Raw genomic sequence first — 16,688 nt, 5'->3', positions numbered from 1 at the left:
TAATTGATTAAGAAGGTAGGTCACTTCAAAAAGAGTGTGAGAGCAAAGTTGCCTTGAGCCCCATTAGTGGAGATAGTGGCCCAATCTCTAGTTTACAACCTTCCCAAGAGTGTTTTTAAACCTAAACAAAAGAAAATAAAAAGTTATGATTGTATCCACACTTAATTAAAAAAGGTATGGTAGTTGAGTTTAGCATAGACATCTTTGGGCTAATGGAGATTCTAATCTATGCACTAGATCTTCCTCCATCATTTCAGGTCTCCTAGATCCAAGATATTAAACCTCTCATTCCAAAATTTCTTGGACCCACATTAATCATGCATCATCTACTTATCATTAAGCTTAAACATTATTGACATATCAATTTCAAATTAATTATATTGTGTTTTTGATTTTATAATTTTGTTAGTGTGATACAAATACTAATCCCAAATCTGTCGGTTCATAAGATTATTTTTGGCATACATATTACACTGCCTCTATTCTTATCCTACTCTATACCTTATTTGCTCATAGTTACCTATTTTTTAATTCTCGTATAAAGTCTTTATATTAAGATAGAACCCAAAAAGTGTCAACGACCCAACTCAATCAAACCTTAAGTTGATGGTTAAAGGGACATGATATGTTATACACTCTAACACACCTCCTCACACGAGAGCCCTTTGAGTTAGAAGTGTGGATGCAGCACAGACCTTAATTACTCATACGTACCTGGTGTTGAATATTCCACTTTAAATGAGGGATAATTGATATTCGAACCCGTGACTTGTTGTCATGCTGGCTCTGATACCATGTCAAGAAACTAACTCAACTAAAACCTTAATATGATATATATGATTGAGACCCCCATAATATATTATATTGTGTATTCTAATAGAAAGTACTTACGTGTAAGAATTAGGTGAAGTATGATGCTTGATCAAAGTTTAAAAAGAAGTATAGTTAGTGAGACTATGTATATTGATGAAGATGCAAAAGATGATAAAAAATGTCAAATCTAACAACTGGAAAGAACATAAACTTTGTAAGAAAAGTAATTGGAAATGTTGACTTAAGAAAGAAAGAAGAAGTTAAGAGGAGACAAAGGTGGGTCATGTTTGGAGTTGGGATGAAGACTTAAGGGAAGGGAAGGGAAGTGAATGCTTTTTATGTTTGCCCTTTTTGAACTTCATGTTCATGCTCTTTGGAGTTAGTAAGATTCGGAAAGATCTCTTAATAATATAATCTTAATAATTAATCCCATAAAACAATTCTTTCATTCCTTTTCTTCATCATATTATTAACCCTTTTTTCTAAGTTATTGATTTCAACGTCAATCACGCAAACATTCTAAACTATTTATTCATCATTTACACGTAACGTGGGTCCCTTTTCTTATGCTAATTAAGTTTTATGTTTACATAGTTATAACTTCAACACAATAATTAATGGTTTGGTTACTCGATTCAGTTTTGGATTGCATTATATACCGAGTTTGGAGTTTATCGAGTTTGAATTGACTCGTATTGATTTATTTACGTATAAGTATGTTTATTAAAATTGATACCTTACTTAAAATAAATTAGATAGGTGATATCAGGATCGAATTATTGAGTTGGAATGAAAAAGCACTTAATAATTTGTCTAAAACTCCTATGATGTAAATAACTTTTTTTAGAATTTTAGTTATGGAATGTATCAAGGATATGTGTTTATGTGAAACAAATTAGTGAAAGATGGTGAAAAAGAAAATTGATCATAATCGAATTAAATATTCTGGATCAGTTTATTAATTTTCAGGATTATATAATTGTTTTATGATCATGTTGCTTGCTCTTTTTGTAATATTTTACCTACATTATGATCTAATTTACAATAATCCAAATTGTTCCCCTACTTTTGGATCGTGAAATTATAGCATCATAAATGTGATTACTTTGGGTTTAGGTTGACTTTAGGTAGATCACATTATGTTCATATAAAATCCATTATCAATTTTGCTAAATTCAAATTAAATTTATGTACATTCTGCATTCCAATTTTTGTTGAAGTTAATGTAAAATCTTGGTATTAGATTTTTATTCCAATCAAATATCAATAAAATTTCAATAAATGTGAAAAGGAAACAAACTTTATTGTATGATGTTTCACATGAAACATGAATTAGGGAGAAAGCTTGAAAGTGATTCACCATTCAATATATATTTACGTTGGGGTTTCAAATCTAATTATAGATAAACTACTCACTCATTACTAATCTAACAAAAAAAAAAAACTAAATCTACTAACAAAATAAATAGATAAAACAACACATAAAAAGAAATTTAGAGAAATGAAATAAAAAAAACATTAATAACAATAATTTATAATCAATCAATAATATAAAAGAGGAAGAATAATTTAACTTAGCAAATCATCAAAATAGCAATAAAAAAAAGGGATAAAAGATCCAAAAGATGAATATGAAATAAGAAAAAATTAGCGTAAAAGTTAATTAGCATAAGAAAATTAGCAAAATAGACAAAATGGGCTATTGGTCAGGCATCTTTCCCACTAGTTCACGTCATCCTTCAAGAGTGGATCGAGCCACAATATGAAAAATAGTTACGAGGAATGCTATATCACTTAGCTTAGTCGGGCCAATATATATATATATATATATATATATATATATATATATATATATATATATATCACCATTTTAATTTGTTTTAATGAATTTAATTTGTCTCATTTTAATTTTTAGATTTGAATTCATTACTTTGCTTTTTATATTTATCTTATTTCTAAATATCTCAGTATTTTAATTTATTATATGTAACTTTTTTTTATCTTAGTGCTAAAAACAAATGGAGCAAAATGATTGAAAATACATATAGGGGTGTTTGGAAAACAACTGATAGTTGATTACAGTGATTGATTTGACCACTTAATTTTATTAATTGGTTAGACCAGGTGATTTTGAACCCCGCTGTTATGAACAACTTGTTCAAAAACAGCTTATTCATATAAGTTGTTTCAACCCTACTATTAGCATTGGTTGTTTTGACCATTCAACCCTCTATTTATGTCAAAATAAGCTAAAATTATTCAATAAATCAATTCATAATATGATAGTATCCTAATATACTTCCTTGATAAATACTACATGTAGATATTAGGTAGTTATGAGTTATGACTGAATGCTACCATGAAGCTAGTATGCCATTGGATGGAGTTTTTTAATTTCCATTTTTATTGTATTACTCCGCTCCGCCCTACTAGACAAGACTACTCCAAGTATTACTACTGTTTTTCTTTCCTTTTCCTTTTGTCTCGTAATAAAAGAAGTGGCAAAAGTACCAATCTACTTTTGTTTTTATTAGTGATAAAAAAATATCTTGTTTCATTATAGAATTCAGGTAGTGCATGCAAACCCATCCTGTCTTAATAGTTAATATTATTATGTTTAACTTTTATCTCATGTGAGTGGATGTTTTTGTATCAAAAATACAATACTGATGATAGTATATTAATCAATGTACAAAACATTTTAGGTCCTTATATATATATATTTATAAATGTACAAATTTTATATATTTACAAATTACAATCATAAAATTAAATTATAGGTCTCTATAAATCTTTATATAAAAGAAAATTGAAACATATAAAAGAAATAGTTTAAATAAGAAAATATTACTTCCTCTATCCCACCAAATTTAGGCCATAGTCATTTGTCATTTGGTAAGAAAACAAAAAAAATATAAATTCTTAAATGTGGCAATCTCATATTGAGATTATCTCTATTATGCTAATCTATGTTTATGTATGGATAAATTAGCTATATGGAAAAAAATCAAGATATTATCTTGAAAACTAGAAATAGGACAAATCTTATACAAAGAAACAACAAGAATTACTATAATGCTATGTTTGGGACCAAAATGAAATATATATTCCCAAAAATACAAGCTCAAACAAATTTTGTGGGACCAAGGAGTACATGTATGAAACTAATTAAACATGGATGTTGACTAAAATACGTAAATGGATATACATGTTTGGATTTTCTAAACTATATACACATTTATTTTCTTTTGGGTAAAGCAAATAATCATACCCTTAAAACGTTGTATTATATATACCCCAATTCTACATTTCAATCTTATCTCCCTTACCATTTTTTCTCCCTTTAATTCTCACATACCTTTAATTTCTCTCTTAGATTATGGCAGAACTTGATCATTTTCAAACACATAACAAACCCATAAACACCCATATTAATAATAATAATACACCAATAGCCTTAAAATTATTTGGTATAAACGTATCTGAATTACATCCTTTAGAAGAAGTAGAATCTTCTACAACTACACCTGCCGGTGGATCTTCCTCGGAATCCGGTCAATACTCTCCGAACAATATTACTTCAGAAGCTTCTAGAAAGTACGAATGTCAATATTGCTGCCGAGAATTCGCGAACTCTCAAGCTTTAGGCGGCCATCAAAACGCTCATAAAAAAGAACGTCAACAATTAAAACGTGCTCAAATTCAAGCCACTCGAAACGCAGCCGCTGCTGCCGTTTCATACATTCGTAATCCGATTATGTCTGCTTTTGTCCCTCCTCCTCATCTTCTTCCTGCGTCTGCTTGTGCTGCCATGGTTCCGGGCCCACAGTCCAGTACCACGTCACTCATCCCTAATTCTTCTTGGGTTTATATGCCACGTGCCGCTATCACTCCTTTCCACGTATCGCATGGTTGTGTGTTTCCATCATCGGGATCTAGTGGTGGGGGTTTGAGTGGTGTGAGGGGTCCTACACCGTATGAAGGTGGTGTAGTAGATTCTAGCTTTGATACGACGTCGTTTAGTAAACAGATGAGTAAGGTTGTTGATGGGCCTTCATTAAGTAGGTTTAATAGGAGTAGTAATGCGCCTGGGTTTGATGATGCTGTTGGGCTTGACTTGCATCTTAGTCTTGCTCCGGCGGGTCCATGATTTGGGTCGGTAAAGGGCCTATGTAAGTTGTAACAACCATCACTTCTAAAATTTATTTATTTATTTTTATTTTAAACTTTAATTTTTAGAAAAAGGTCTCGTAATGCATTTTAGAAGTAACTCTATTTTTAGAACTTGGATCTAATCTTGTACATTTTTCCATCTTTTTATATATTTATTTATTTATTCATCTCTTTGCATTTTAAAAAAGAATACTTGGGCAAACTTGATAAACATTACTTGGTTAAAAGTTCAAATTATAAAGGTAGATTAATACAATATATAATGTGGCAAATATTTACACTTGGCTTTGTATTTATAAAAAAATAAAAAAAAATATTAATTATGTTTAGCTATAATAATAATATTCATAAAATTGTATACATTCTACTTTTGTTTTTAAAAGTTTGTTTTTTCTTATTTACTTTTTGTACAATTTTTAAATTAAATATCCGAGTTTGATCAATATCCATAAATTATTAATTTATTATCATACTCCATATATTTGGTTCCTAGAAAGTATATATTAAAATACATATTTAGAAAAAAAATTCAGGGGCGAAATAATCCCATCCCATCCCAACTAAAATATGTGAATGAGATTGGTAAAGAGTTTCTTAGTCGAGATTGCAATGAATTTATTTTGATATTAATTTTAATTTAGATTACAAATTTTAATTTTAATTAAAATTGGAAATGTAAATTCAACAATAATAACATAATATCATTCAGTAATAATATCCCAAAAAAGTGGGTAATTTTGGAAAAATAAGGGTTACAGGTAGTGGTATACTGGTATCCAATAAGCAAAAAGGCAACAAGTGTTGAAATAGTGTAAACCTGGAAAGAACCTAAACATGTGTGTAATGCCTTAGAGTAGAAAATGAAGCAACTATAATATGATATCCATCACGTACTTCACAAGTTTAGGGGTCACCGTTCTGTGTTGAGAAAGTGAAGCTGTTAAAATCCACTGTCGGAATTGGAATACAAATTAATTAATTTCATACTTAGTTAATACTTCTCCATTTTAAAATACTTGCACTATTTAATTTTTTATATAATTTATGCTCAAATCTAATCCTTAATATCTTTAATATGTATAAATAAAATTATAAAAATTTGATATTAGTAATCTTTGCATCGAGACGAATTAAACAAGATCCAACTTCATTATGTTTTAACTTATACGTTAAAAACCAATCACAAATTAAAGGGTGATGAATGAATCATGCATTATCCAGTAATATTGCAAATAATATGGAAGGGAGGAAGTAGTGAATAAAAATATTTAGTATTGTAAATTAGTATGAAATTATCTTATCATTTCCATGATACTGAAACCTTGTCTATACATTTTTTTTGTTTAATACCACTTTTTAAGATAAACTACCAAACGGGCCAAAAACCAAAGCGATGCAGCACATATAAAAAAAGGAAAATTTCACATTATAGTATTGAATTTTCATGAAATGCCAGTGGTACCACTTTTATAATATTTTTCCACATGATTAGCATCCACTTTATGTCTTATCTAACTGTCGTAGCATTTTTGACGTTTATAATATTCTTGTTCCGTTTAATTCACCATTTTGATGTTTCTACCCTTGTTAAGTTTTAGTTGTTGTCTTTATAATTTGCCCAAAAATACTTTTATGCTTCAAATGTTTAATTCACCAACGTTCTCAAATGTTTATGACAAATTATAAACACAACAACCAATGCTTAATAAAGGAAGAAACGTCAAAATGATGTATTAAACAAAATTTGACAAGAATTTAACAGAAAATACTACAACAGTTAAATAAGGCATAAACTGGATACTACCATGTGGAAATTTTCTTACAACAGTGCTACCACTGGCGTTTCATGAAAGTTCGATGATACCATGTGGAATTTCCTAAAAAAACACAAAGTACTATAAAAGACAGTCTATTTGAGATACCATCTATGTGGCACTATTCAAATTAAAAAAAAAAAACTAAAAGAAATACGAAAAAGGTAAACATTTACTTCACATAAAATAAACATATATAGCAAATAAATTTTATTTTTTTTTTTTTAATTTATGGGATCGGACCACTTATAGAGCGCATATAGTTGCTCAAAAAAAATTGCGTTGATTAATATTGGTGGAGCACTAGAGTTTCCTTTCTCTACTCTACTTGTTTTCTTGAGAAAATGATCTATGACTATTCAGTAGTGGGTTTGACATCGTATACAAATACTCATTTTCTTCTGGTCTTTCTGACTTCTAATTGGTTACTAAATCAATTTATTAACCCTAAAACACTTCGTGAGGACATATTGCTAAATTTGGCTACTAGAAACTTCTAGCACTATTATTTTAAACATTATCTTGTTTACATCCTATTTGTGAAGTCATGAACTAGGTTAATTAATATTTTTTATAATATTTAACTTTTTTCACAAAATTAATATATATTTCAATTAAATTAAGGTCTGATCCTCTTATTTTTATTTCTAAATCGATTAAAATGATATGTATTGTAGTTTTTAAGCAACCCATTTGAACAAGATAGATGTAGTGATCAAATTATTTGGATTAATCTGAATTGTATTGAATTGAATCTATTTTGAGTTTGTTTAATTTTTAGATTAAATAAATTTTAAAATCGTCTAGGAATTTAATAGGAATATGGAATTGATCAATTTAACTTACGTCCAATGTTATTTATATTATAATTTTGTTATTAAATCAGAATAAATAAATTGTGGAATAAAGGATATATTGTTAGAATAATTATGCAACCAACCAAAGTAAGGAACTACATATTTTTAAAATTTTAGAAGTTAATAAGAGTTGTACGGGTTAAATAATCAAAATTTTAAATTGAAAGAGTTACTCTTGTGGAATAACGTCTTCTGGTAAGACAATATTAAAATAAGTAAGTTATATGTTAATAATTTATATCAATTAGGATACCTATTTATCTTATATATGAAGCGCGTCTTTTGATGACATCGTCTCATACTAAAATTTGTAAAATCTAAATCCCCTTTAAAAGCTAAAAATAAAAAGAAAAATCAACGAAAAATCATTAGTTACTAATTAGTTGTCCAGACAATTTTCATCCAAATTATAATAAACGTTTTACAAACTATATTTTGTTACATTTTGTTAAACTTTCTACTGAGTGTATTTATTTTCTAATCTCATTAATGTTGTTTTTGATCTTTCGTTGACAATTATAACCAACGAAAATTATATTTTCTTAAATCAAATATAAATATTCGACAAACATTTTTTGTTTTATAAATTCAATAATTAAACCAATTAAAAGGTGGACAAAGAAACGGTGGTATATCTATAATTGGAATCTAGGTAGCCATACTGACACGCATGTGGGGCTTATATTGCAATATTGGCCCCTAGAACAAATTTATTTATTTTTTATTTTGAATTGTCTACAAACTCAAAATAAGAAGTCTATATGCTAAAAAATTTTATTATTAAGTTATTTAACTTAAATATAAGATATGTCTCACATTTAAACCATCTCATATAAAAATTTGTCTTAAATTTATATTTGACCTTGATTCATCACAATCTCATTTTTATATATAACTTTATTTTTATTTCATCCACGTAATTTATTTTTTTATTTATTTATTACAAAATATTTTAATTTCGTTAAAACTTTAAAATTTTCATTACTACTATTCTAGAGGGACAGAAAAGTAACAATCACTCACCCTAATGAGTAATGACCTATCTATATGTATTCATCCATACAACTTTCTACTTGTACTTATAACGTGACATTGTAATTACATTATCTATATTACTCCCTCCAATCCTTTTTAATTATTCTATTTTTGTATTTGGGTAATTCACTTTTATTGTCTTATTTCTATTTTAAGACCTATATTTAGAAATGGTCGCTTTATTTTTTTTAATATTAAAAATATCCAATATTATACATGAGTCTACTATTTTAGGTGGTCCCCTCTAATTTTAATATTAAAAACACCCAATATTGCATATGATTATACTATTTTAGGTGGTCCTCACATTTTTTTAATATTTGTGTCTAAATCAAATAGGACAACTAAATTGAATTAGTGGGAGTATAATGTTATAATGATTTGGATGTACATGCAACTTGTTATTATCTTGTGATCATAATAAAATATTAAAGAAAATATAAATAATACTCCTATTATTACGATATATTTCATTTTTATACGCAGTTATGAAAAGTAATAATTGTCAAAAATTAATATTAATGTATTGAAATAAAGGATTACGCAATTCAAATAAAATAAAACAAAAAACTTATATTTCAACACCAATATTCAAGAGTGCGCATTTACTAAAATTCAACAGTTGATTTAGAATCAGATAGGATCAAGTCCAGAATGAAATAAAAGCTTATTCAACGTTAAAATTTAATTTTTAAAATTAATTAAATCCAAAATTGTATTTAGTTTCAATTGAAAACAACTATCTTAGTGTATTACTTACGTCGTCCTTGGATGAATTAATAGTATAAATCCAAACAATAAAATGTGTTTGATATAGCTTTTGTAGATAGCTTACAGTAACTTTTGTAAACGTAATAAGCTTTTTTGATGATTGATTTAAGCTTGTTTTAGTGTTTGGTAAAATAAGTTTTTAATTTACATATAGTTTGAAATAAAAAAAGACTTAATGTCAATTTTGAAGAGTTGCACTTTAACAGCCTTCGCCAAATATTTTTTTTAGAAAAAATGTTGAAAATTATTTAATATTTTAATCATTTGCTATAAATAATCCACCTTTAAATTATTTTAAAGAAAAAATTAAAATTAATAATCAATCTTTCACCCATTCGCTGTAAATAATTTTAGCTTTGGATTATTTTTTAATAATCCAACCTTTGTCTTTAATTTGCAGTCAGCATACTAATAGGATATGCTAACAGCAAATTAAAGACAAATGTTGGATTATTATAAAATAAAAAGGTGTGCTGATAGCAAATTGAGGGCAAAGGTTGGATTATTAACAAATAATCCAAAGGTGAGATTATTAACACCGGATGAGTGCAAGATTGGATTATTAATATTAATTTTTCCTACTTTTATTTATTTTCTTATAATTCAACCTTTGGTATTTTTTTCTACAGCATACCCAATGACCTAAACCACTGTAACCCTAGTCCCTAAACCACCACAACCCACCCCTCCCCTAGCCCACAAGTTATGTTGGGAGCAAATACATATTAAAGATGAGATTATTAGAAAATAATTAATAAGTGAGATTCTTCATAGCGAATGAGTGAAAGATTAGATTATATTCGAAAATTTATCCAATTTGTTAATTAGATTATATTCGAAAATTTATCCAATTTGTTAAAGCTTCTCATTACAAAGTTGTATTTTTTACTTGATAACTAAAATATAAATATTGCACATTAGCAACTATTTTCAACATCTAATTTCACTAAGGGTCGCTTGGATTGAGAGCAAACATTTATGGGGTAAATAAAAATCAAACTAGAAAAACAAAGTTAATTTGATAAATAATTAAAAGGATTTGATTGTTAGAGAGGTGAAACAATTGATTAGAAGGTAATGAAAAATGAATAATATAGCAATTAGTTTTCTTATTTTGGGGTATAAATTTACCTCAGGGGAGGATGGGAGAATTCTTTACCTCATAATGAGAGAAATCAAACTCTTTTTTATTCATCTTTTTTTTATTTTCTCTCATTCTACCTCTATCACAACTATTTCAATAATTGCATTTGCATCTCTAATTAGCTTTGTCATATTAATTTGACTTTTTTTATCTCCTTAAATATTCAATCTCAATTCAAACCACCCCTAAAACTATATATAATGAAAATTTAGTCGACTTAATTAAAATTTAAAGCTAATTTCATATGCTAAATTTTATTAGCTAATCTCTACCAAGTTAAAGCTAATTAACTATTAATTATTGAACAGGGCCTAAATAAATAGGTAAAATGTCTCATAAACGAAATGTGATTTTCACCAAATAGTCCAGGAGAAAAGGTCAAGTAAATAAATGAGGGCTTACTCCAAAAAAACGAATAAATAATGAGAATTTTTCTTCATACTTCCACGTCATTAAATTGTTAACTACTCCAAGTTTCTCCTACTAATCCTCCTATTTTCTTTTCTTCTTTACATTGCTTTTTCTAGTTTTCAAAGCAATTTTTAATCTTTAATATTTCTAAATATATGCATCATAAAAATTTATTATTTTATATAAAATTATACGTTAAGAATAATTTAACAATATTATAGAGATAAATTTTATCTTTTATATATCTATTAAAAAACCTTACTCGGATATCTCAAGGAACATTAGAGAACAAAGTCAGTTGGTATTTTATTTAAATTTAACAACTTTTCTCAGACCCTCTCTCCAAAGAACTATGTGTATCGGTGTATGGATTGTTTGTTGCCTTTTCCCACTTGAATTCTGTTTTCGAGTGGAATATTGCGTTCATAACTATAAGTATGAGTCTATTTGAAACAATATTTTATGGTCTTAATTTCTCTTATGGATAACCTAAGAACATGTTCAGTTCTTGTCTGGTTAGCAAGAAATAAATTATACTACTATATAAACAATTAACTGTTGCACGTTACTTGCCTCTTCTTGCATGATTAATGATACATCCTAATTGTACTTAATTAGAATATAATTAGAATATAATTATAGTTATAATACGACCAGCTTCAATAGATCCGGCGGTTGATTGAGGTCATTGTCTCTTTCTACATAATTAATACATAATTAATACTTAATCAAGCAATATATTGAAAGTTAACCAGATTGATTGGCAGATCTTACGTAAATAGGAACCTTAACCTATTAGATCTTGCTAGAGTCAACAATAATTCACATTGCATTAATTATTTAATTATTATAATTTATACATATACAATTGGAATACTACGTACTTGATTGAGAGTTCAAAGTACAAAAATTGTTATTTTATAATTTTAAAATACAAAATAATTTCAAAAAACAATTACAAACAAAATGCGAACATAAATTCCTTTTATTTTGATCAAATGTCTCATTTAATTTGACACTAATTAATTTTATCAAAAATTGTGAAAGGAATCACATGGGAATACATTGGAGGAGTGAGTAAGAGAAAAGGTAACGAAAAAGTGATAATTTAATAGCAATTTTATAAATAGTTGGATCTTATGAGTGCACAGCTAAGAAAAAATTAGTAAATAAAGAAATGAGAGATTTAATACTACCTTCGTTTCTTTTCAAATCTCATGTTTGCTTTTTGAGAATTATTTATTAGTCACTTTTAATTTATAATTTATTCTTAATCTATGAATTAAAACATAGTCAAATGAGATCTTGTTTGATTCATCTCAACATGAGGTGTATTAATATCTATTTTTTATAATTTTTAATTATGCATATTTAGAGATATTAAAAATTAAATTAGTGCATTGACAAATATGAAAAAAAATGGGACTTTTGAAAACAAAACGAAGAGAGTATAAATATGCTAAAAGAGGAAATGAGTATAAAATTAGGAAGAAGTACAAAATTGATTGGGAAATTATTTCTGTATGCATAAAAAGCTAACAAGTAGAAGTATAAAACAATAAGTGTATAATATTAATCACGGTGGGAGAGTCTTAACAACAACTAGCTTGATTGGCGCAAATAATGGCGTCAAGATTGTACTTCTAGTTGTTTTATGTGTATAAATTATAGCTAGTTTTATAAGTTAGTTTTGTACTTGAGCCAATTACTCATTAACCGCACTTTTTTTATAGGTATAAGTTGTTGTTTAACTTTTCTTTTTAAACTCTGATTATAGTTTTTCTATAAACGGAATACACTAATTATGATAATACTGATGCCGATGATAAGTTAGTTTTATTATAATAAGTTAAAATACTAATAGAAAATGGCTGTAATTTAGTATTATTAATGGTCTGTATAAATAATATCAATATTTAAGGCTATGTTCAATTCACTTTAAAACAAAAATCAATAATAGTTAATTTTTTATTCATTAAAGTTTTGATTAATCATTTATAATAAGTAAAAGTCAATTTTATTCAGTAAAAGTAAATTTTATTCAATAAATATAAGTTTTAATTAGTAAAAAGCAGTTCAAATAAAATCAATTTAGTAAGAATTAATTCCAATTAATTCTAGTCATTTAGAGCCAATTATAAAAATATACAAAATTTAAGTTATTATATATTATTGATTTCTATATTTCAAATTCAATCAATGATGTAATTTTTTTAACATATGATAAAGTAGAATATTTAATAGCAAAATAGAAAGTTTTATTATCATAGTGGTTAAAATTATTTTATCTATTTTGAGAAATTTTTAATAGTAAATGGTCAAATATTTTAGTTGTTAATTGAATTTTAGTGTTGTTCTCAAATATGATAGGTTAATTAATTATTATAAAAAGATCATAATGATAATATAAAGTCTAGAAATATTAGTAATGATATTGATTCGCAAAAAAAAAATAATAATCTCAACTCTAGTAAAAAGAAAGAGATCAATTTTAGCCATAGTAAAATTAGTAATTATTATAATATTAAGTATAATTATTAATATTATCTTTATTATAATTAGTATAAATAATATTAACTTACTTATAGTAGTTATTTTAATTATTATAACCATAAGTTTATAACTCATCTTTTGCGAACAGTTTCTAGGTTTTATCCTCTTTGCAAAGCAGCCAATAGAAGAGCCAAAAACAAAACAATAACACTCCTATACGGAGTCAGAGAGTGTGTCGTTTGTTACGATGTGATATATTCTTCAGATAATGTTTTGTTGATTGGTCGAAATTAAATACGTATTGAAATTAAATACGTATTATTTACTGTATCCTTAATGTCTATATTTAATATCTTAAATACCTACTTATATTATTCTTAATACCTATTTATATTTTAAAAAATATATAATGGACCAGTATAATTAAAGACGATTTCTCAAAAAAAACCGTCTCTCACAAAAATTTGTATATTTAGATAAGCAGAAGTTTGAATGCCTATTGTCTTCGTAAACCTTGAATTGGATTGGGTGGATCGTCTCACCGGGCCTCCTAGAAGATCAGACCCAACCGATAGAAAAATAAAACTTAATATAATAATATTCTCATACAATAATCAAAATTGTTTCTCATAATACCACAATACTAAACTAGAGAAGTGTATGTTTGGCATACTAATATAGCATAATTAGTGTCACCATCTAATATATTTTTTTTGGGTTAGTGTCATAATCTTTCAAAACATTTTAAAATGTCATTTTCTATGTCTACACATGCTAGTAGTTTTGAAGCTAGATTAGCATATAAAATCCATGAAAATGAAAATTAAGGAATATAATAATATTATGTTTATTAATTTAGTAGCCTAGGCTTCTAATTAACAAAGAATAGAATATTAATTTGTACAAAAGTAGTTGTGCATCTAGTCATGGGTCATCAAGTGTTAATAAGAATGTATTAAAATAAACACAAATTGTGTAATTAATTAGATTTAAAAGCTTAATCTTCACATCATCGAAAAGATACGCAAAGATATCCACTTCATTAAAAATAATTCAAAGCAGTTGAAGTGGTACGTCGTAGAGCATGACTGCATCAGTATGACCCTAACCCTATAATTATTTTTTTATTAATTAAATATTTATACAAGTATATATATTATTTGTCTTTTATTAGACTTCATTAATTATTTGTATGTTGATATTTAATCATACTACGGTCAAAATCAATTTGTTCTACTAAAATAATGTTGACATTTATCTCAATTCTCTTGTCATTTTATATGTATCTGATCGAGTGAAGTTGAAAATAAAAGTTAAAAGAGTCGGATAAATATAAAGTAATATTAATAAGTTATAACTGACTAAAAAAATTTATAAGAATTGAATTAATAAAAAAAAGACCGTAAAAGAATACCGAGAAAATTAAACTTTATGTCGAACTTATGTGGCTTCACCAATACTTATAATGGTATGATCAAAGTATTTTAAGGCATGGATAATATTAATTCTAGACTTCTAGGTAGTATCCTATTTGTAACATGGACTATGGTTGTTTAATACTTTATACTTTGTGGAAATATTGTTCCCTATTCACTATATATCCTTATCTATTTTTCATTAGTTTAGAGTTTAGAGGGCTTAATTTATACCACTATACATACATGCCCTTGATCTAAAAATGTAAAAAGATGGGTATTGAATTTTATATCAACTACTCCCTCTAATTCACTACTAATATTTCATTTACTTTATGCACTATATCCAATGCATTTATTCAATTCTTAATATCTCTAATCATGCATAATAAAAAATTATGAAAAGTTGATATGAATAATCCTTAAATTGAGACGAATCAAATAAGATTCCACTTAAATATATTTTAACTTATTAATTAATAACAAATTACAAATAAAAAGTAAGAAATAAATAGTATTCAAAAAGTAAATAGGACATTACTAGTGAATTGAAGGGAGTTTTATAGTTGGTGCGGATGGTGCCTATTGTCATAAACGGAAGTCCGTGACTTTGAGACGATGTATATTATCTTCAACTCATTTGATTTGATTCTTATATTAGGTATAGGCCAACCTAGTAGGCTAGTACTAAACAATAGGTTGTATACAATGAGAGTCATTGCACCTAGAGATAGATGGTTTGGAATTGGATAAATATAATTTAAATATATAGTAATAAGAAAAATCGTTTATAACCCTATTTAGCTTTGACTTATTTACAAAATTTTCATTGTTGTCATCACCAATTTTAAAATTGAATCACAGGTAATATTAGTGATTTTTTATGTTTTATTTTTGTGGTCTCTTCTTGTTTCATGTGGACTTTAATAGTATGTTTTATTGTTGTCATCACCGGATTTTAAATGGGCATTTTATTTTGAAAATGAATTAGGTCTAAAATGGGCTAAATTTTAAATTTACCTTAGTTATGATACCATTTATTAATCTATAATAGTTTATAATTTAATTATAATGGACAAATGCAAATAATATAATAATAGGACATTCATTTCAATTAAACATGTTTATTTTAATGAAAATTCATGAACACAATTTTATAAATGGATCGGATTGAACCGAGAGGGTCCAGTCCGTTTGGGCCCATTTTATTTTTAATAAAGCCTCAGCCCGCCTCATTTTTATTTGAGCTCGGCCCAATCCTAACCCAATCCATTGAACACCTCTAGTTTGGCACCCTTAACTTTAAGCCCCTTTTTGTTAATTGTGACTGAAATATTCTATTGTAAACTAAAACTCATCTAGATACTTTAGCGGCTTAGTAATTGCAACAGAATGGGAATCAGAATCCCTTTAGGCTTTCACACAATAGAGCTTGGTGCATTTTTGATATGCGGCCGAGCGGGAAAAACAATCCATTGATGCGGGCCGGGCCGAAGTGCGGGGCTAAAACAACCCGTAATATGCGGGCTTGCGGGCCTATGTTATACATAATTAAAAACACAAATTACAAATTGTGTTGAATGATACCCACTTGAGAGTCCGACTTATCAATAAACTCGCACATTGTACCTAGAAACTGTTGTCTTCAAAATAATTTTCAAATTGTGAAATATAAAAATGAAAAAAACAAATATACACACAAAGGATGGTCAGTATGTTTATATAATTCAGCATACTCGAATCTTTGAACAACTTAGAATAT

General features: G+C 27.1%; 1 protein-coding gene across 1 annotated transcript; it reads left to right on the top strand.

The window, feature by feature from the left end:
* Positions 1–4,148: 4,148 nt before the first annotated feature.
* LOC130821084 (zinc finger protein GIS3-like) lies at positions 4,149–5,212 on the top strand. Its single transcript, XM_057686700.1, has one exon. It carries the CDS (start codon positions 4,193–4,195, stop codon positions 4,961–4,963), a length of 771 nt encoding a protein of 256 aa, XP_057542683.1. The 5' UTR covers positions 4,149–4,192; the 3' UTR covers positions 4,964–5,212.
* Positions 5,213–16,688: the final 11,476 nt, after the last annotated feature.

The sequence above is a fragment of the Amaranthus tricolor genome, chromosome 8, assembly GCF_026212465.1.
Source record: "Amaranthus tricolor cultivar Red isolate AtriRed21 chromosome 8, ASM2621246v1, whole genome shotgun sequence".
Taxonomy (NCBI): Eukaryota; Viridiplantae; Streptophyta; class Magnoliopsida; order Caryophyllales; family Amaranthaceae; genus Amaranthus; species Amaranthus tricolor.
This window is presented reverse-complemented; position numbering and strand designations above follow the sequence as displayed.

Coding starts and splice junctions, on each gene's coding strand:
- LOC130821084 (XM_057686700.1), top strand. CDS start 4,193: ATGGCAGAACTTGATCATTTTCAAACACATAACAAACCCATAAACACC.